This window comes from Grampus griseus (assembly GCF_964374135.1).
Source record: "Grampus griseus genome assembly, chromosome: 8".
Lineage (NCBI taxonomy): Eukaryota > Metazoa > Chordata > Mammalia > Artiodactyla > Delphinidae > Grampus > Grampus griseus.
In genome coordinates, this window is record NC_139002.1 from 101,783,219 (window position 1) to 101,806,011 (window position 22,793).

At 38.2% G+C, this 22,793-nt stretch overlaps 1 protein-coding gene across 1 annotated transcript in view; it reads left to right on the top strand.

Annotated features, from left to right (window-relative positions):
* Positions 1–3,877: 3,877 nt before the first annotated feature.
* The window catches only part of LOC309826575 (solute carrier family 22 member 10-like), a gene marked incomplete at both ends in the record, with an annotated part of 38,777 nt that continues 19,861 nt past the window's right edge, over positions 3,878–22,793 (top strand). Inside the window, 2 exons of the mRNA XM_082660825.1 lie at positions 3,878–4,279; positions 5,210–5,313. Coding sequence (XP_082516951.1) covers positions 3,878–4,279; positions 5,210–5,313 — 506 coding nt within the window. The remainder of the gene's footprint in view (positions 4,280–5,209; positions 5,314–22,793) is intronic.

Below are 22,793 nucleotides of genomic sequence, written 5' to 3' on the forward strand. Positions count from 1 at the left end.
ACATTCTCTAACACCATACACAAAAGTAAACTCAAAATGGATTGAAGACCTAAATGTAAAACAGGATACCACAAAACTCCTAGAGGAAAATATAGTTAGGACACTCTTTGACATAAATTGCAGCAATATCTTTTTGGGTCCACCTCCTAGAGTAATGGATTTAAAAACAAAAATAAACAAATGGGACCAAATTAAACTTAAAAGGTTTTGCACAGCAAAGGAAACCATAAACAAAATAAAAAGACAACATACATAGTGGGAGAAAATTTTTGCAAATGATGCAACCAACAAGGGATTAATCTCCAAAATATACAAACAACACATATAGCTCAATATCAAAAAACAAACAACCCAATCAAAAAAGTGAGCACAAGATCTAAATGGACATTTCTCCAAAGAAGACATACTGGTGGCCAAAAGGCACATGAAGTGATGCTCCACATCGATAATTATTAGAGAAATGCAAATCAAAAGTACAATGAGGTATCACCTCACACCGTTCAGAATGGCCATCATCAAAAAAGTCTACAAGTAGCAAATGCTGAAAAGAGTGTTGAGAAAAAGAAACCCTCCTACACTGTGGGTGGGATTGTAAATTAGTACAGCCACTATGGAGAACAGTATGGAGGTTCTGCAAGAAACTAATATAGAGCTACGATATTATCCTGCGATCCCACTCCTGGGCAAATATCTGGAGAAAATCATAATTTGAAAAAATACACGCACCCCATGTAAATAGCAGTACTATTTACAATAGGCAAGACATGGAAGCAACCTAAATGTCCATCAACATATGAATGGATATGCATGTGTATAAACATATATATATATGTATGTATATAAACATATATATAATGGAATATTACTCAACCATAAAAAAGAATGAAATAATACCATTTGCAGCAAAATGGATGGACCTAGAAATTGTCATGCTAAGTGCAGTAAACTGGACAGAGAAAGATAAATATCATATGACATCGTTTATATGTGTAATCTAAAAAAAGAGATACAAATGAACTTATTTCCAAAACGGAAAGAGACTCACAGACATAGAACACAAACTTATGGTTACCAAAGGGGAAAGGGGGTGGGGGGAGAGATAAATTAGGAGGTTGGGATTAACATATACACACTACTATATATGAAATAGGTAACAAACAAGGACCTACTCTATAGCACCGGGAACTATATTCAATATTCTGTAATAACAGATAAGTGTTATTATATAGTTTCTAGTCCCTTGTTACAGTGATCTGTGTTTCTACTGATATATTTTCTTAATTCCTTTAGCATCTTTATTACCTCTTTTTAAAACTGGGGTTGTAATAGACTGGTGAGGTCTGCTTTGTTATTTCAGAGGATCTCTCATGTTCTTTTAATTAGGAGTAGTTCCTCTGAATTTTCATTTTACTTAACATTCTCTATCTCTATGAATTTAGGGGAAACAGTTATGTATTGTGCTGTTGAAGGGGTGTTTTAGATGGGAGCATACTGGTGTAGACCCTGTGTGTCCAATATCTTTGGTTCAAGGGCTGGTTTGTAATGGATGCTAGCCATGTCTTCTCTCAGGTTGGTGCGGTTGGTTTTGGGGGATCTAAAGCCAGTCCAGAGTGAGGCAGGAATTCCTCTCTGCTCCATGCCTATCACCATGCTCTCATGGGCGGGTCTGCTCCCCAGTTTTTGGAGTAGAAGCTCTGAAAGTCAGGTTCCATCTGGTTTCTTTCCCCTTGAGTGCATGCCCTGCCCCAAAAGAGAGGAGTATGGAAGCAATAGAGGTCCGTGTGCTCACAGAGAACTGAAGCACTGCCTGTGTTGGTGTCCACAGCTCCACTCAGATGCACCCCATCCTTTTCCCTGATGTGTTCATCCCAGATCTAGTTCAAGGCTGTGGTGTGGAGTGGCCAGGCTGGCGCATTCACTAGACTGGGGCTTGGGGTCAGGGCTCTATGGCTGCAGTAATTGAGGTGGCTGCACTTCTGTCAGGTATATGGGCTGCCTCACTGGCAGTATTCTCCCAGGACCTCTCTGCCCCAGATGCAGCAGTAAGATGTGCTGTGGAGTGAGTGGGGGTGGGATGTTTGCCCCCTCAGATTGGGGAGTGCAGCGAGGCGGTAGCTGCCAGTTCAAAGTTCTGTCCACCCTGATTATTGGAGCCAAAATATGTGCTCTCCTTGTGTGTAGGGTCAAGCCTCCTCCAGCTCATCTATCTGTCCCAGAGGTTCTCCCAGCCACCAAGAGGTCTTGTCTCATCCATGCAGGAACCCAGATTGGGATGTCCAGGCTGTGACTCAACCAGATAGCTCCTCAGGGTGAGGGTCTGCCCCTGCAAAATTTCCCTCTTACTTGAAGATCCCTTTCCAGGGCTGGGATCCTGACCATAGGCATTTTTTTCTGTCTTCCTCTGTTACGTGGAAATCTTTCTTGAAGCTTTGTTTGTTTAGGAGTTCTTCTGACAACTTGCATTCAGTATTCTGTGAGAATTATTCCACATGTTGATGTATTTTTCATGTGTGTAAGGATTGGTGAGCTCCACGTCCTCCCACTGCACCCTTTTGATCCCTCCCCTCTATATAGCAACTTTTAAATGACAGAGGTTAAATAATGGAAAACAGATCACTAGATGCCAAAGGTAGGAAAGGGAATGACGGGAGCAAGGGTTGGTGGTACATTTATAAGGATTTCCTGTGAGAGGGAATTATTTAGTATCTGGGCTATGGCGGTGGGCACAGGAAGCTACGGGTGATAACACTATACAGTTCTAATTACATGCACACACAAACACAAGTACAGGAAAACCTGACTGGGGAAATCAGGAATAAGATCAGTAGACTGTGTCACTCTCAATGTCTTTGCTGTGATTATTATACTACAATTTTATAAATATTATTATTGGGGCAAACTGAGTGAAGTGCACGCAGATTCTCATTATATTTTTTCTTGCTACTGCATGTGAATCTTCAATAATACCAATAAACACTTCAATTAAAAGTATACCAGATTGGAAGGTGTAGCATGTAAACTGTAAGTATAAGAAACCTGGAACTGTTATATTCATATAAGTAAAATACATACTGGGAATCGAGAAGCATTACTAGATGTAAAGAGGCCAGGAGCATCTTGATAAAGTGACGAATTCATCAGGATTCTGACCAGTAACGCATAAAAATCCTTAATATATTCTGTAAGGGAAAACCTCAGAAGATAAATCCTTAGGTGAGCTCACCTCTCTTTCTCCACTATCTTTATTTGAAGGAATTTAAAATTATTTTGAGTTCTGGGTGTGACTGAAACTGAAGCACATATCAGTTGCTAAAAGGTAGCAATTGTACCATATTCCACTATGCTTTAATTAGAAACAAAGGATTGTATTTTGTTAATTATTGTAACTTAAAGTCAGTATAAACAAGAAAAACACTTGCTTTGTGTTCTTTCCCCAGAAAAATCATAAAGCATTCACTTCTGTGTCTCTCAAATTCCATTTTCTGGAAATGACTAAAGACTGTAGCAGGCATATTTTAGATTATTTAGAGACCATGTACACGCCAAAGTCCAATGTTGATTTCACAGAATCACTGAGAAGAAGCACGTTAAGTGAGTAAACCTTTAAACAGATTTAATGTTCATCAGATAGAAGTATCTTTGGTAAATAATTTTCTCTATGACTTTACTTAAAAAACTAATACCTCGTGATTCCAGACAGATTGGGGAAACTGCTTACGATGTTCTGGTGCAGTAGCAAAGTGACGAGAACCATTGATGAGAAACTGATGTGAGGTCACATAGATTTAGTGTGAGTTAATGAAAGGAAACATTTTTCTCCCTTTGAACTTACCTCTACAAATTCATTGTGAGTTTTCTTGAAAATTGCCTCTTCACAATGGCTTTTGAGGAGCTTCTGAATGAAGTTGGTGGCCTGGGAAAATTCCAGATCCTTCAGATGGTTTTCGTTCTTCCTCCGGTCATGATAGCAGCCTGTCACATACTGCTGGAAAACTTCACTGCAGCCATTCCTGGTCATCGCTGCTGGGTCTCCATCCTTGATAATGACACTGTCTCTGATAATGACACTGGGATCTTCAGCCCTGATGTCCTCCTGAGAATCTTCATCCCGTTGGATTCTAACTTGAAACCAGAGAAATGTCATCGTTTCCTCCTCCCCCAGTGGCAGCTCCTTCAACTGAATGGGACCTTCCCCAACATGAGTGACCTGGACACGGAGCCCTGTGTGGACGGCTGGGTGTATGACCGAAGCTCCTTCTCCTCCACCATCGTGACTGAGGTAAAGGCCCCATTTACCTCTTCTGAGTACGTGGTGTGGGTGTGTAGAATAACATGAATAGGCACTGTTCAAATATTCAGTTACTGAGTAGCTAGTATAACCAGCTCTCTTTTATTCTTTCAGTGATTGTTTATCTTTTTAATTGCCAAACACTTACATTACAACTGAGGATGATGAAATCAACAAACTGCTCATGAATTTTACTATCACAAAGCTTAAAATTTAATATGAAGATTGACGTTTAGACAAGGACATACTTGATATAATGTGTGAAACATTATTCTTATTTATTATTTTTTTTTTTTGTGGTACGCGGGCCTCTCACTGTTGTGGCCTCTCCCATTGCGGAGCACAGGCTCTGGACACGCAGGCCCAGCAGCCATGGCTCACGGGCCCAGCCTCTCCGTGGCATGAGGGATCCTCCCGGACCGGGGCACGAACCCGTGTCCCCTGCATCGGCAGGCGGACTCCCAACCACCGCGCCACCAGGGAAGTCCTGAAAAATTATTCTTGGTCACTTGTTCTCAGTCTAGTTGCAATTGGGAATATTTGTATTAACTTAAAAAAATTCCTTTTCCTGACTAATTGTCAGAGAAACAAATCAGAATGTATTTCACTATAGGTGTGATCCAGGCATCAATGATTAAAAAAAAATAAACAAACCTCAATTTTTCCAATGTGTGACAAAGATTGAGAACCACTGAGGTATGCAGTGCTCAGTCAATATGAAGATTGCCCCTGGTATAACCTGGTAGAGTGAGCTGAGGATCTAGTGAAAGCCATGCTTAAGCTGAGACATGAATGATACCGATGAGTAGATGTAGTAAAGGAAGCCAGAGGGCGTGTTCACTGAGGGCTATTGGAGTCAGTGCGCATCGAATGGTAAAAGATGCTGTGAAGCTCCTCTGTGCTGGTTTCCTTCTCTTCCAGTGGGACCTCGTATGTGATTATCAGTCACAGAAACCAGTGGTTCAATCCCTATTCATGGCTGGAATGCTGGTGGGGGGCCTCTTATATGGCCATCTCTCAGACAGGTGAGTGTCTCCAGATCACTGCTGCCATTCCTCTGTGGTGTTTTCACAGTTTATGATTAATTGCTTCATAAAGATTCTTTATTGAGTCCCAATATACAATTTATACTGTTGTGGGTTGCCTTGGTTCCAAGGGAGCTATAGATGGAAATGCAGAATTAGAATCATTGTGATGAGTGTCATTTTGTTGCCACAGAGCTCTCTGTACTGGTCACATAAATGGCCTCTTCGTAAGATCTGGGTGCATTTCAGAAGAGTAGTTTGAGGTGAGTTACCATAAACTTCATTTATAAAGGTGAGAAGGAGTTACCAATGGGAAGTGAGAGGAAGGTGCTTCAAGATAGGAGGTTCTGCCTGTTTGAAGAAACAGCATTGTAGGCCTTTCCCAAGGATTCAGTGAGCTAAATGTTTGTGGGTTCTCACATTAGTCCTCATATCATGGTTACCCCACTGTAATTAGTATTGATTTCTATAAAATTTGTGTGCTCAGTGAGATGGTACTGAAGTTGAATTAGAAATAATTGTGGCTATAATCTGTATGTTTAATTTTGTAAGAGATAAAAAGCCTCATTAGAGGTAATACTTTCAACAATATAAGGTAACTAATCTATAGAACTCAGGAGTCATAATTTTTGGAGTCAGAAGTTTGGGTTATCCTGTGCCTGGCAGGGGTCATCCAAAAGTAAGAGGACCAGCATGGCTGCCACATACTCAAGTCTCCCATAGGGGAAATGGGAGGCTTAAAGTACCCCTTGTCATCTGTAAGCCTAACGTCCTTTAATCTTACAGCTGAAAATTGTGGACTCTGAATGTGTCACCTCTCGAATCATGATTCTGTTCTATTGGTTTATCTGTCTCTTTATATGCCAGTACCATACTCTTTTGATTATTATAGCTTTGTAATATAGCTTGAAATAGACAGTGTTCTGCTTCTAGCTTGGATCTTCTTTGTCAGGATTGCTTTGACTATTTGGGTTCATTTGTGATTTCATATAAATTTTTGGACAGTTTTTTTCTGTTTCTGTGAAAGATGCCACTGGAATTTTGATAGATATTGCACTTAATCTATAGATGGCTCTGGGTAGTGTGAACATTTTAAAAATATTAATTTTTCTCATCCATGAACATGAGTTCTTTCCATTTATTTTTGTCCACTTCAATTTCTTTCATCATCTTGTTTTTTTCAGTGTCCGGATCTTTCATCTCCTTAATCATTTTATTGTTTTTGATGCTATAGTAAATGGGATTGTTTCTTTTATTACTGTTTTCAGATATTTCATTGTTGGCATATAGAAATGTGTTTGATTTTCATAAGTTGATTTTGTTTCCTGCAACTGTACTGAATTTGTAGACAAGTTCTAACAAAGTTTTTGGTTGAGTCTTCAGGGTTTTCTATATACAAGTTCATATCATCTGTAACAAAAAGAATATAATTCCTTCTTTCCCATTTGAATACATTTTACTTCTTTTTCTTGTCTGATAGCTCTGATTAGGACTTCCAGGATTATGCTGATAGGAGTGGTGTGAGTGGGCTCCCTTTATTCCCTTGAACTTAGAGGAAAATCTTGCAAACTGTCACTACTGAGTATGATGTTATCTGAAGGTTTGTCATATATCACTTTTATTGTGTTGAGTTATGTTCCTTCTACACCTAATTAATCGAGCATTTTTACCATGAAAGGATATTGTATTATATAAATGGATTTTTCTTTATCTTTTGAAATGATCATATGATTTTTAACTTTCATTCCATTAATATAGTGTATCACGTGTATTGATTTCCATATGTTGGACTCCTTGCATCTTAGGGATGAATCACACTCCATCATATTGTATGACCCTTTTAATGTGCTGTTAAATTTGGTTTGCTATTATTTTGATGAGACATTTTTTGCATCTATATTCATCAGAGACGTTGGACTGTAGTTTTCTTGTTGTGTCCTTATCTGATTTTGATATCTTGAAAATGGTGGTCTTCTAAAATGAGTTTGACCATAATTCAAAAAGATACATGTACCACAAAGTTCATTGAAGCACTATTTACAATAGCCAGGACATGGCAGCAACCTAAATGTCCATCGACAGATGAATGGATGAAGAATATGTGGCACACATAGACAATGAAATATTACTCAGCCATGAAAAGGAACGAAATTGAGTTATTTGTAAGGTGGATGGACCTAGAGTCTGTCATACACAGTAAAGTAAGTCAGAAAAACAACAGGAAAATGTATGCTAGCACACATGTATGGAAACTAAAAAAATTGTACTGATGAACCTAGTGGCAGGGCAGGAATAAAGACGCAGACATAGAGAACAGGCTTGAGGACACAGGGGGAAGGGGAAGCTGGGACGAAGTGAGAGAGTAGCATTGACATATATACACTACGAAATGTAAAATGGATGGCTAATGGGAAGCTGCTGCATAGCACAGGGAGATCAGCTCGGTGCTTGGTGATGACCTAGAGGGGTGGGATAGGGAGGGTGGGAGGGAGGCTCAAGAGGGAAGGGATGGGGGATATATGTATACATAGAGCTGATTCACTTTGTTGTACAGCAGAAACTAACACAACCCTGTACAGTAATTATACTTCAATAAAGATATTAAATAAATAAATAAATAAATAAAATGAGTTTGAGACTGTATTCTCCTCTTTAGTGTTTTGGAAATGTTTGAGAAGAGTTGGTGTTTATTCTTCAAATATTTGTAAGAATTCACCTGTTAAATTATCAGGTCTTTTAAAAAAAGTTTAAATATAGTCAATTTATAGTATTGTATTAGTTTCAAGTACATAAAATTGTGATTCAATATTTTTATAGATTATATTCCATTTAAAGTTATTACAAATTAACAGCTACATTTACCTGTGCTCTACAATTTATCCTTGTGGCTTATATATTTTATTCATAGTAGTTTATGTCTCTTAATCTCATCCCCTATCTTGCCTCCCCCGCCCTTCCCTTGCCCCATTGGTAACCACTAGTTTGTGAGTCTGTTTCTGTATAATCACATAATTCATTTGTATTATTTTTTAGATTCCACATATTAATGAAAGCACAGAGTATTTGTCTTTTTCTGTCTGACTTTTTTCTCTAAGCATAATACTCTGTAGGCCCATCCACAGTGTTGCAAATTTTAGAATTTCCTTCTTTTTTTTTTTTTTTTGCGGTACGCAGGCCTCTCACTGTTGTGGCCTCTCCCGTTGCGGAGCACAGGCTCCGGATGCGCAGGCTCAGCGGCCATGGCTCACGGGCCCAGCCGCTCAGCGACATGTGTGATCCTCCCGGACCGGGGCACAAACCCGTGTCGCCTGCATGGGCAGGCAGACTCTCTACCACTGCGCCACCAGGGAAGCCCCTCCTTCTTTTTTATCATTGAGTAATATTCCATTGTATGTAGACATATGTGTGTGTGTATATATATATATATATATATATATATAAAATATCTTCTTCATTCATTCGTCTGTTGATGGACACTTAGGTTGCTTTCATATCTTTTCTATTGTAAATAATGCTGCTATGAACATTTGTATGCACTTATCTTTTTGAATGGTGTATTGTTTCTTTTCAGATATGTATCCAGAAGTGGTATTGCTGGATCATACAGTAGTCTGTTTCTAGTTTTTTGAGGAAACTTCATACTGTTTTACATAGTTTCTGCACCAATTCACATTCCCACCAACAATGTATAAAAGTTCCCTTTTCTCCATATTTTCACCAAGAGTTGTTGTTTGTGGTCTGTTTCATGGTAAGTATTTGATAGCTTTGAAGTGATATCTCATTGTGATTTGGATTTGCCTTATCTGATGATTCCTAGTGTTGAGTATCTTTTCATGTGCCAGTTGGTCATCTGTTTTTGTATTTGGAAAAATGTCTAATCAGTTCTTCTGCCCATTTTTATATAGGGTTGTTTACTTTTCTTGATATTGAGTTATATATGTTGTTTAAATATTTTGGATATTTTCTTTTGAGGATGGGTGAGGTTTTGATTAGTGATTCAATATCTTTCATCATTATTGGTGTGTTCAGATACTGAACTTGCTAATGTTTCTGTCTTGGTAGATTGTATGTTTCTAGAAATTTTTCTATTTATTCTAGGTTATCCACCTTGCCACTTATAAATATCTGCAGTAGCCTCTTTGTATCTCTGTAGTATCAGCTGTAATCTATCTGCTTTCATTTTAAATTTTTTAATTTAAATATTCTCTCATTTTCTTAGTCAAATAAGTTTCTCAATCTTGTTTGCTTTTTCAAAAAATCGCGACTTGGTTTTGTTGATGGTTTCTATTGTTTTCCTAGTTTCTATTTTATTTATTTCTGAACTGCTATTAGTTATTTCTTTCCTTCTGCTAACATTGGGCTTAGTTTCTCCTCTTTTCCAGTTCCTTCAGGTGTAAATTAATGTTATTTGAGAGCTTTCTTTTTTTAAAACATCTTTATTGAACTATAATTGCTTTACATTGTTGTGTTAGTTTCTGCTGTATAAAAAAATTAATCAGCTATACATATACATATATCCCCAAATCCCCTCCCTCTTCGTCTCCCTCCCACCCTCCCTATCCCACCCCTTTAGGTGGACACAAAGCACTGAGCTGATCTCCCTGTGTTATGCAGCTGCTTCCGACTAGCTATCTGTTTAACATTTGATAGTGTATATATGTCAATGCCACTCTCTCACTTCATCCCAGCTTACCCTTCCCCCTCACCATGTCCTCAAGTTCATTCTCTACATCTCCATCTTTATTCCTGTCCTGCCCCCAGGTTCTTCAGAACCATTTGGTTTTTTTTAGATTCCAAACATATGTGTTAGCCTACGGTATTTGTTTTTCTCTTTCTGATTTACTTCACTCTGTATGACAGATTCTAGGTCCATCCACATCACTACAAATAACTCATTTTCATTTCTTTTGATGGCTGAGTAATATTCCATTGTATATATGTGCCACATCCCATTTATCCATTCATCTGCCGATGGACACTTAGGTTGCTTCCATGTCCTGGCTACTGTAAATAGTGCTGCAATGAACATTGTGGTACATGACTCATTGAATTATGGTTTTCTCATAGTGTATCCCCAATAGTGGGATTGCTGGATCATATGGTAGTTTTATTTTTAGTTTATTTTTAAAATTTTTTTAATTTTTAGTTTTTTAAGGAACCTCCATACTGTTCTCCATAGTGGCTGTATCAATTTACATTCCCACCAACAGTGCAAGAGGGTTCCCTTGTCTCCACACCTTCTCCAGCATTGTTTGTAGATTTTTTGATGTTGGCCTCACACCTGACTGGTGTGAGGTGATACATCATTGTAGTTTTGATTTGCATTTCTCTAATTATTAGTGATGTTGAGTATCCTTTCATGTGTTTGTTGGCAATCTGTATATCTTCTTTTTTTTTTTAACATCTTTATTGGAGTATAATTGCTTTACAATGGTGTGTTCACTTTCTGCTTTATAACAAAGTGAGTCAGTTATACATATACATATGTCCCCATATCTCTTCCCTCTTGCATCTCCCTCCCTCCCACTCTACCTATCCCACCCTGCTAGGTGGTCACAAAGCACCGAGCTGATCTCCCTGTGCTATGTGGCTGCTTCCCACTAGCTATTTGTTTTACGTTTGGTGGTGTATGTAGGTTCATGCCACTCTCTCACTTTGTCCCAGCTTACCCTTCCCCCTCCTGTATCCTCAAGTCAATTCTCTAGTAGGTCTGCATCTTTATTCCTGTCTTGCCCCTAGGTTCTTCTGACCATTTTTTTCCTTAGATTCCGTATATATATGTGTTAGCATACGGTATTTGTTTTTCTCTTTCTGACTTAATTCACTCTGTATGACAGATTCTAGGTCCATCCACCTCACTACAAATATCTCAATTTCATTTATTTTTATGGCTGAGTAATATTCCATTGTATATATGTGCCACATCTTCCTTATCCATTCATCTTATGATGGACAGTTAGGTTGCTTCCATGTCCTGGCTATTGTAAATAGAGCTGCAGTGAACATTTTGGTACATGACTCTTTTTGAATTATGGTTTTCTCAGGGTATATGCCCAGTAGTGGGATTGCTGGGTCGTATGGTAGTTCTATTTGTAGTTTTTTAAGGAAACTCCATACTGTTCTCCATAGTGGCTGTATCAATTTACATTCTCACCAACAGTGCAAGAGTGTTCCCTTTTCTCCACACCCTCTCCAGCATTTATTGTTTGTAGATTTTTTGATGATGTCCATGCTGATTGGTGTGAGATGATACCTCATTGTAGTTTTTTTTTTTTTTGGGGGGGGGTATGCGGGCCCATTTTTTCTAGGTATTTTTTGATTTCCTCTTTGATTTCTTCAGTGATCTCTTGGTTGTTTAGTAGTGTATTGTTTACCCTCCATGTGTTTGTATTTTTTATGGATTTTTTCATGTAATTGATATCTTGTCTCATAGCGTTGTGGTCGGAAAACATACTTGATACAATTTCAATTTTCTTAAATTTACTAAGGCTTTATTTGCGGCCCAAGATATGATCTATCCTGGAGAATGTTCCATGAGCACTTGAGAAGAAAGTGTATTGTGTTGTTTTTGTATGGCATGTCCTATAAATATCTATTAAGTCCATCTTGTTTAATGTATCATTTAAAGCTTGTGTTTCCTTACTTGTTTTCATTTTGGATGATCTGTCCATTGGTGATAGTGGGGTGTTAAAGTCCCCTACTATGATTGTGTTACTGTTGATTTTCCCTTTCACGGCTGTTAGCATTTGCCTTATGTATTGAGGTGCTCCTATGTTGGGTGCATAAATATTTACAATTGTTATATCTTCTTCTTTGATTGATCCCTTGATCATTATGTACTGTCCTTCTTCGTCTCTTGTAATACTCTTTACTTTAAAATCTATTTTGTCTGATATGAGAATGGCTACTCCAGCTTTCTTTTGATTTCCATTTGCATGAAATATCTTTTTCTATCCCCTCACTTTCAGTCTGAATGTGTCCCTAGGTCTGAAGTGGGTCTCTTGTAGACCGCATATATACGGGTCTTATTTTCATATCCGTTCAGCCAGTTTATATCTTTTGATTGGAGCATTTAATCCTTTTACATTTTAAGTAATTATCGATATGTATGTTCCTATTACCATTTTCTTAATTGTTTTGCATTTGTCCTTGTAGGTCTTTTCCTTCCCTTGTGTTTCCTGCCTAGAGAAGTTCCTTTAGCATTTGTACAGCTGGTTTGGTGGTGCCAAATTCTGTTAATTTTTTGCTTGTCTGTAAAGGTTTAATTTCTCTGTTGAATCTGAATGAGATCCTTACTGGGTAGATTAATCTTGGTTGTAGATTTTCCCCTTTCATCACTTTAAATATATCCTACCACTTCCTCCTGGCTTGCAGAATTTCTGCTGAAAGATCACCTGTTCAACTTATGGGGATTCCCTTGTACATTATTTGTTGCTTTTCCCTTGCTGCTTTTAATATTTTTTCTTGGTATTTAATTTTTGATAGTTAGATTAATATGTGTCTTGGCGTGTTTCTCCTTGGAATTATCCTGTATGGAGTCTCTGCACTTCCTGGACTTGATTGACTCTTTCCTTTTCCATATTAGGGAAATTTTCAACTATAATCTCTTCAAATATTTTCTCAGACCCTTTCTTTTTGTTTACTACTTCTGGGACCCCTATAATTCAAATAGTAGTGCATTTAATGTTGCCCCAGATGTCTCTGATACTGTCTCAATTCTTTTCATTGTTTTTTCTTTATTCTGCCCTGCAGCAGTTGTTTACATTATTTTATCTTCCAGGTCACTTATCCGTTCTTCTGCCTCAATTTTTCTGCTATTGATTGATGCAGGGTTCATCAACTTGATTGTGGGGATTTAGTCCACTGCTCCTGAGGCTGCACAGAGAAATTTCCCTTTCTCTTCTTTGTTCGCACAGCTCCTGGAGTTCAGCTTTGGTTTTGGCCACACCTCTGGATGTACCTCGCTCTCAGGCATCTGTTCCCCACAGGAAGGAAGGGGTTAAAGCAGTGGCTGATTAGGGGGCTCTTGCTTACTCATGCCAGGAGCAGAGAGGGGTACGGTGGTTTTAACTGGAATGCGGGGTGAGCCTGTGGTGGCAGAGGTCACCGTGATGTTGCAACAGCCTGAGGTGTGTAGTGTTTTCTCCTCGGGAAGTTGTCCCTGGATCACGAGACCTGGCAGTGACGTGCTGCACATGTTCCTGGGGGAGTGTGTGTGGATAGTGACCTGTGCTTGCACACAGGATTCTTTGTGGCTGCAGCAGCAGTGTTAGCATTTCACGCCTGTCTCTGGAGCTCGTTTAGGCAGTGCTCTGCCTTCTGTGGGCAGACAGGGAAGGAATCCCCTCTCCTCACGCACCCTGAAACAATGGTCTCTTGCCGCTTTGGCAGGTCCAGACTTTTTCCCGGACTCCCTCCCAGCTAGCTGTGGTGCACTAGCCCTCTTCAAGCTGCGTTCATGCAGCCAACTCCAGTCCTCTCCCTGGGATCTGACCTCTGAAGCCCAAGCCTCAGTTCCCAGCCCCCACCCGCCCTGGGGGGTGAGCAGACAATCCTCTCAGGCTGATGAGTGCTGGTCAGCACTGATCCTCTGTGTGGGAATCTCTCTGCTTTCCCCTCTGCATCCTTGTTGCTAAGCTCTCCTCTGGGTCTCTGAAGCTTCTCCCCCGCCACTCCCTGTCTCTGCCAGTGAAGAGGCTTCTTAGTGTTGGAAACTTTTCCTCCTTCACAGCTCCCTCCCAGGGGTGCAGGTTCCATCCCTATTATTTTGTCTCTGTTTTTTATTTTTCTTATGCCCTACCCAGGTATGTGTGGATTTTCTTGACTGTTGGGAAATCTGAGGTCTTCTTCCAGCGCTCAGTAGGTGTTCTGTAGGAGTTGTTCCACATGTAGATGCATTTTTGTTGTATTTGTTGGGAAGAAGGTGATCTCCACCTCTTACTAGTCTGCCTTCTTGAAGGTCCCCCTCTAGTTATCTATTTTATACATATCAGTGTATATATGTCAATCCCAATCTCCCAATTCATCCCACCACACACCCGTCCACTTTCGCCGCTTGGTGTCCATACATTTGTTCTCTACATCTGTGTCTTTATTTCTGCTTTGCAAACTGGTTCATCTGTACCATTTTTCTAGATTCCACATATATGTGTTAATATACTATTTTTGTTTTTCACTTTCTGACTTACTTAAATCTGTATGACAGTTGCTACATCCATCCACGTCTTTATAAATGACCCAATTTCGTTCCTTTTTAAGGCTGAGTAATATTCCATTGTATATATGTACCACATCTTCTTTACCCATTCATCTGTCGATGGGCATTTAGGTTGCTTCCATGATCTGGCTATTGTAAATAGTGCTGCAATGAACATTGGAGTGCATATGACTTTTTGAATTAGGTTTTTCTCTGGGTATGTGCCCAGTAGTGGGATTGCTGGGTTGTAATGCAGCTCTATTTTTAGTTTTTTAAGGAACCTCCATGCCATTCTCCATAGTGGCTGTATCAATTTACATTCCCACCAATAGATGCAAGAGGGTTCCCTTTTCTCCACACCCTCTCCAGTATTTGTGGTTTGTAGACTTTCTAGTGATGTCCATTCTAACTGGAGTGAGGTGATACCTCATTGTAGTTTTAATTTTCATCTCTCTAATAATTAGTGATGTTGAGCAGCTTTTCATGTGTCTCTTGGCCATCTGTATGTCTTCTTTGGAGAAATGTCTATTTAGGTCTTCTGCCCATTTTTGGATTGGGTTGTTTGTTTTTTTAATATTGAACTGCATGAGCTGTATGTATATTTTGGAGATTAATCCATTGTCTGTTGCTTCTTTTGCAAATATTTTCTCCCATTCTGAGGGTTGTCTTTTTGTCTTGTTTATAGTTTGCTTTGCTGTGCAAAAGCTTTTAAGTTTTGTTAGGTCCATTTGTTTATTTTTGTTTTTATTTCCATTACTCTAGGATGTGGGTCAAAAAAGATCTTGCTGTGATTTATGTCAAACAGTGTTCTTCCTATGTTTTCCTGTAAGAGTTTTATAGTGTCTGGTGTTACATTTAAGTCTTTAATCCATTTTGAGTTTTTTTTTTTTGTGTGTGTATGGTGTTAGGGAGTGTTCTAATTTCATCATTTTACATGAAGCTGTCCAGTTTTCCCAGCATCACTTATTGAGGAGTGTGTCTTTTCTCCATTGTATATCCTTGCCTCCTTTGTCATAGATTAGTTGACCATATGTGTGTGAGTTTATCTCTGGGCTTTCTATCCTGTACCATTTATCTATATTTCTGTTTTTGTGCCAGTACTAAATTGTCATAATTACTGTAGCTTTGTAGTATAGTCTGAGGCCAGGGAGTATTATTCCTCTGGCTCCGTTTTTTTCCCTGAAGATTGCTTTGGCTATATGGGGCCTTTGTGTCTCCATACAAATTTTAAGATTTTTTTGTTCTGGTTCTGTAAAGAATTCTGTTGGTAATTTGAATCTGTAGATTGCTTTGGGTAGTATTGTCATTTTCACAATATTGGTTATTCCATTGCAAGAACATGGTATATCTCTCCATCTGTATCATCTTTGATTTCTTTCATCAGTGTCCTACAGTTTCCTGAGTACATGTCTTTTACCTCCTTAGCTAGGTTTATTCCTAGGTATTTTATCCTTATTTTTGCAGAGGTGAATGGGATTGTTTCCTTAATTTCTCTTTCTGATCTTTCATTGTTAGTGTATACGAATGCAAGAGATTTCTGTGCATTAATTTTGTATCCTGCAATTTTACCAAATTCATTGATTAGCTCTAGTAGTTTTCTGGTAGCATCTTAGGATTCTCTATGTATAGTATCATGTCAACTGCAAACAGTGACAGTTTTACTTCTTCTTTTCCAATTTGTATTCTTTTATTTCTTTTTCTTCTCTGATTGTCATGGCTAGGACTTCCAAAACTATGTTGAATAATAGTGGCGAGGGTACACATCCTTATCTTGTTCCTGGTCTTAGAGGAAATGCTTTCAATTTTTCACCATTGAGAATGATGTTTGCTATGGGTTTGTCACATATGGCCTTTATTATGTTGAGATAGGTTCCCGCTATGCCCAGTTTCTGGAGAGTTTTTATCATAAATTGTTGTTGAATTTTGTCAAAAGCTTTTTCTGCATCTATTGAGATGATCATATGGTTTTTATTTTTCAATTTGTTAATACGGTGAATCACACTGATTTATTTGTGTATATTGAAGAATACTTGCATCACTGGGATGAATCCCACTTGATCATGGTCTATGATGCTTTTAATGTGTTGTTGGATTCTGTTTGCAAGTATTCTGTTGAGGATTTTTGCATCTATATTCATCAGTGATATTGGTCTGCAATTTTCTTTTTTTGTAGTGTTTACCTGTTTATATTTCCTATTTCTTCCTGGTTCAGTCTTGGAAGGTCATACCTTTCTAAGAATTAGTCCATTTCTTCCTGGTTGTCCAGTTTATTGGCATAGAATTGATTGTTGTAGTTTCTTAGGATGCTTTGTATTTCTGCAGTGTCTGTTGTAACTTCTCCTTTTTCATTTGTAATTTTATTGATTTGCGTCCTCTGCCTCTTTTTCTTGATGAGTCTGGCTAAATATTTATCAATTTTGTTTATCTTCTCACAGAACCAGCTTTTAGTTTTATTGATCTTTGCTATTGTTTTCTTTGTTTCTATTTCATTTATTTCTGCTCTGATCTTTATGATTTCTTTCCTTCTACTAACTTTGGGTTTTGTTTGTTCTTTCTCTAGTTCCTTTAGGTGTAAGGTTAGATTGTTTATCTGAGATTTTTCTTGTTTCTTGAGGTAGGATTATATTTGCTATAAACTTCCCTCTTAGAACTGCTTTTGCTGCTTCCCATAGGTTTTGGATCATCGTGTTTTCTTTGTAATTTGTCTCTAGGTATTTTTTGATTTCCTCTGATTTCTTCAGTGATCTCTTGGTTATTTAGTAACGTATGGTTTACCCTCCATGTGTTTGTGTATTTTACTTTATTCCCCCTGCAATTTATTTCTAATTTCATAGAGTTTTGGTTAGAAAGATGCTTGATATGATTTCAACTTTCTTAAATTTACTGAAGCCTGATTTGTGACCCAAGATGTCATCTCACCTGAAGAATGTTCCGTGTGCACCTGAGAAGAAAGTGAAATCTGTTGTTTTCGGATGGAATGTCCTATAGATATCAGTGAAATCTATCTGGTCTATTGTGTCATTTAAAGCCTTTGTTTCCTTATTAATTTTCTGTTTGGATGATCTGTCCTTTGTTTTATGTGAGGTGTTAAAGTCCCCAACTATTATTGTGTTACTGTAGATTTCCTCTTTTATAGCAGTTAGCATTTGCCTTATGTATTGAGGTACTCCTAAGTTGGATGCATATATATTTATAATTGTTATAACTTCTTGTTGGATTAATCTCGTGACCATTAAGTAGTGTCCTTCCTTGTTTCTTATAACATTCTTTATTTTAAAGAGTATTATGTCTGATATGAGTATTGCTACTCCAGCTTTCTTTTGATTTCCATTTGCATGGAATAACTTTTTCCATCCCCTCACTTTCAGACTGTATGTGTCCCTAGGTCTGAAGTGGGTCTCTTGTAGACAGCATATATATGGGTCTTCTTTATGTATCCATTCAGGCAGCCTGTGTCTTTTGGCTGGAGCATTTAATCCATTCGCAATGAAAGTAATTATCAGTATGTATGTTCCTATTACCATGTTAAAAATTATTTTGGTTTTGTTTTTGTAGGTCCGTTTCTTCTCTTGTGTTTCCCACTTAAAGAAGTTCCTTTAACATTTGTTGTAGAGCTGGTTTGGCTGTGCTGAGTTCTTTTAGTTTTCGTTTGTCTGTAAACCTTTCGATTACTCTGTTGAATCTAAATGAGATCCTTGCTGGCTAGAGTAATCTTAATTGTAGGTTCTTCCCTTTCATCACTTTAAATATATCATGCCACTCCCTTCTGCCTTGTAGATTTTCTGCTAAGAAATCAGCCACTACCTTATAGGAGTTCCCTTGTATGTTATTTGTCATTTTTCCCTTGTTGCTTTCAATAATTTTTCTTTGTCTTTAATTTTTTCGATTTGATTACTGTGTGTCTTGGCATGTTTCTCCTTGGGTTTATTCTGCCTGGGAGTCTCTGGCTTGGATGAACAATCATCCAAGTGCTTCCTGGACTTGGATGGCTATTTCCTTTCCCATGTTAGGGAAGTTTTCAACTATAATCTCTTCAAATATTTTCTTGTGTCCTTTCTTTTTCTCTTCTCCTTTGGGGACCCTTATAATGTGAATGCTGGTTTATTAATGTTGTCCCAGATGTCTCTTAGGCTCTCTTCATTTCTTTTCATTCTTTTTTCTTTATTCTTTCCATGGCAGTGATTTCCACCATTCTATCTTCCAGGTCACTTGTCCGTCCTTCTGCCTCAGTTATTCTGCTATTGATTCCTTCTAGTGTATTTTTTTCATTTCAGTTATTGTATTGTTCATCTCTGTTTGTTTGTTCTTTAATTCTTCTAGGTGTTTGTCCTTTAATTCTTCTAGGTCTTTGTTAAACATTTCTTACATCTTCTCGATCTTTGCCTCCATTCTTTTTCTGAGGTCCTGGATCATCTTCACTATCATTATTTTGAATTCTTTTTCTGGAACGTTGCCTATCTCCACTTCATTTAATTGTTTTTCAGGGGTTTTACCTTGTTCCTTCATCTGGTACATAGCCCTCTGTATTTTCATTTTGTCTGTTCTTCTGTGAATGTGGTTTTCCTTCTACATGATGCAGGATTTTAGTTCTTCTTGCTTCTGCTGTCTGCCCTCTAGTGGATGAGGCTATCTAAGAGGCTTGTGGAAGCTTCCCGATGGTAGGGGCTAGTGTGGGTAGAGCTGCATGTTGCTCTTTTGGGCAGAGCCCAGTAAAACTTTAATCTGCTTGTCTGCTGATCAGTGGGGCTGAGTCCCCTCCCTGTTGGTTGTTTGGCCTGTGATGACATAGCATTGGAGGCTACAGGCTCTTTGGTGGGGCTAATGGCAGACACTGGGAGGGCTCATGCCAAGGAGTATTTCCCAGAATTTCTGCTGCCAGTGTCCTTGTCCCCACTGTAAGCCACAGCCCTGTCCTCTGCAGGAGACCCTCCAACACTAGCAGGTATGTCTGGTTCAATTTCCTATGGGGTCATAGTTCCTTCCTCCTGGGTCCTGATGTGCACACTACTTTGTGTGTGCCCTCCAAGAGTGGAGTCTCTGTTTCCCCAAGTCCTGTCAAAGTCCTGCAATCAAATCCTGCTAGCCTTCAAAGTTTGATTCTCTGAGCATTCCTCTCCCATTGCCAGACCCCCAAGTTGGGACGCCTGACCTGGGGCTCAGAACCTTCACTCCAGTGCACGGACTTCTGTGGTATAATTGTACTCCAGTTTGCGAGTCATGCACCCTGTGGTTATGGGATTTGATTTTATTGTGATTGTGCCCCTCCTACCATCTCATTGCAGCTTCTCCTTTGTCTTTGGATGTGAGGTATATTTTTTGATGAGTTTCAGTGTATCCCTGTTGATGATTGTTCAGCAGTTAGTTGTGATTCCAGTGCTCTTGCAAGAGGGAGTGAGTGCACGTCCTTTTACTCCACTATCTCAAATCCAATGCCAATACTTCTTGAACTCTTCCATAAAGCAGAAGAGTAGGAAAACTTCCTAACTTATACTATAAGACCAGTGTTCTTATGATATCAAAGCTAGATAATGACTTCAGAAAAACGAAAATTACAGAGCCATATCCCCTCTGAATATAGACCTAAAAATATTCAACAAAATGCAAGCAAACTGAATCCAACTTCATATTAAAATGTTTATATACTGTAAAAAAATAGGATTTATCACAGAAATGCAAAGTGGTTCATCATAAGATAATCATCCAATATAATATACCACATCAATACAATGAAGGAAAAAAACCTATATAATGTCAACTGATGCTTAGGAGACATTTTATAAAATCAAACAATTTTCTTGGTGAAAATAATATAGGAATTAAATGTAACTTCCTCAATATTTTAAAGGGTGTTTAGGAATAAAGCTACAACTATCACTATAGTCAATGGTGAAAGAATATTAACTTTCACACTACGGTAAGGAGAAAGATAAAGAGGTCTGCTTTCACTGCTGCCATTTGACATCATGCTGTAAACGTATGTAGAGCAATTAGAGAGAAAGAGAAATAAAATTTACCCAAAGTAAAAAGGAAGAATAATAATATAATTATATATATATATATATAGATGACATGATCATATAGATATAGAAAATTCCAAAGAATGCCCAAGAAATTCATTAGAACTAATAAACGAATTTAAGAAAGTTGCAGAGTACAAAACGAACACACAAAAATCAGTTGTTTTTCAAAGTGAACAACTTGAAAAGAAATTAGGAAATTTATTACCCATACATCATCTTCTAAAGGAATAAAATACTTAGAAATAAATTTAACCTAGGATGTGAAAGACTTGCACATTGAAAACTATACAGCGTTGTTGAAAGAAATTAGAGAAGACCTAAATAAATGGAAAGTATCCCATGTTAATGAGGTAGGAAGACCTAATATTATCAATGAAGTCAATCATATTTAATGCAGCTACAATTTCAATGAAATCACAATCAAAACTCCAATGTAATGTTTTTCTAGAAACAGAAAAGCTGAAACTTATATTCATATGAAATCAGGGCTCCAAATAGCCAAACAATTTTGAAAAAGAAGAGTAAATTCAGGGGACTCATGCATCTCGGTTTCAGAACTACAATAAAGCTACAGTTACCAAATGTTATGGTACTGGTATAAGGATTGACATACAGACAAATGTAATAGAACTGAGAGTTCAGAAATAAATCCATACATTTACAGCCAACTGTCTTTTTTTTTTTTTTTGCAGTACGCGGGCCTCTCACTGTTGTGGCCTCTCCCGTTGCGGAGCACAGGCTCCGGACACATAAAAAAAAAAATGATCACAATCTACAAGATCTCTGAGATAACATGAAGCATGACAACATTTGCATTATTGGGGTTCCAGAGGGAGAAGAGAAAGATAAGTAGATTGAAAATGGATATAAGGAAATTATGTCTGAAAATTTCCCAAACCTGGAGAAAGAAACAGATATCCAGGCACAGGAAGCACAGAGGGTCCTAGAAAAGATTAAACCAAACAGACCCACAACAAGATATATCGTAATTAAAATGATAAAAGTGAAAGATAAAGAAAGGATTCTAAAGGCAGCAAGAGAAAAACAATGAGTTATATACAAGAGAATTCCCATAAGGCTATCAACTGATTTTTCTGCAGAAAATTTGCAAGCCAGAATGGAGTGCCATGACATATTCGAAGTGCTGAAAGGAAAAAAACAGCAACCCAGGATACTCTACCAAGCAAGAGTACCATTTAGGATAGAAAGAGAAATAAAGAACTTCTTAGAAAAGCAAAACTGAAAGAATTAATCAATACTTAACATATCGTAAAAGAAATGTTGAATATTCTTCTCCAAATAGAAAAGAAGTAAGGATCTATAAGAAAGGGAAAATCCCATTAGGAAACACAAATATATAGAAAGAATTTAAGATCACTAAGTGTGCCAGGTGTACATTAAAAGTCAAAAAATTGTAAAAACAACCATAACTACTATGAGATAAACAGTTAAGAGATAAACATGAATATGTAAAATATGACATCAAAACCACAAATGTGGGGGAGGGGAATAAAAATGTGTATGTCTTAGAATGTGTTTGAACTTAAATTAACAGCCAGTTTAAAACAAGTGGGTATAATTATGAGTCAACATACATGAACCCCATGGTAAAAATAAGTCAGAAGCCTATAGTAAATACACAAAAATCAGGACTTCCCTGGTGGTGCAGTGGTTAAGATTCCATGCTCCCAATGCAGGGGGCCTGGGTTCAATCCCTGGTTGGGGAGCTAGATCCCACATGCATGCCACAACTAAGGAACCCGTCTGCTGCAACTGACAGGGTGCAACCAAATAAATAAATAAATATTTTTAGGGCTTCCCTGGTGGCACAGTGGTTAAGAATCCGTCTGCCAAGGCAGGGGACACAGGTTCGAGCCCTGGTTGGGGAAGATCCCACATGCCACGGACCAACTAAGCCCATGCACCACAACTACTGAAGCCCGTGTGACTGGAGCACATGCTCCGCAACAAGAGAAGCCACCGCGATGAGAAACCCATGCAGTGCAAGGAAGAGCAGCCCCTGCTCCCTGCAACTAGAGAAAGCCTGTGTGCAACAAGGAATACCCAACGCAGCCAAAAATAAATAATAAATAAATTTATAAAAGGAATACACAAAAATCAAAAAGAGAGAAAACCAAGCACACTACTAAAGAAAATCATCATTTTATATATAGTAGTGTGTACACCTGAAACCAACACAACATTGTACATCAACTATACTCCAATAAAAATTAAGAAAAATATTTAAAAAAGAAAATTATCAA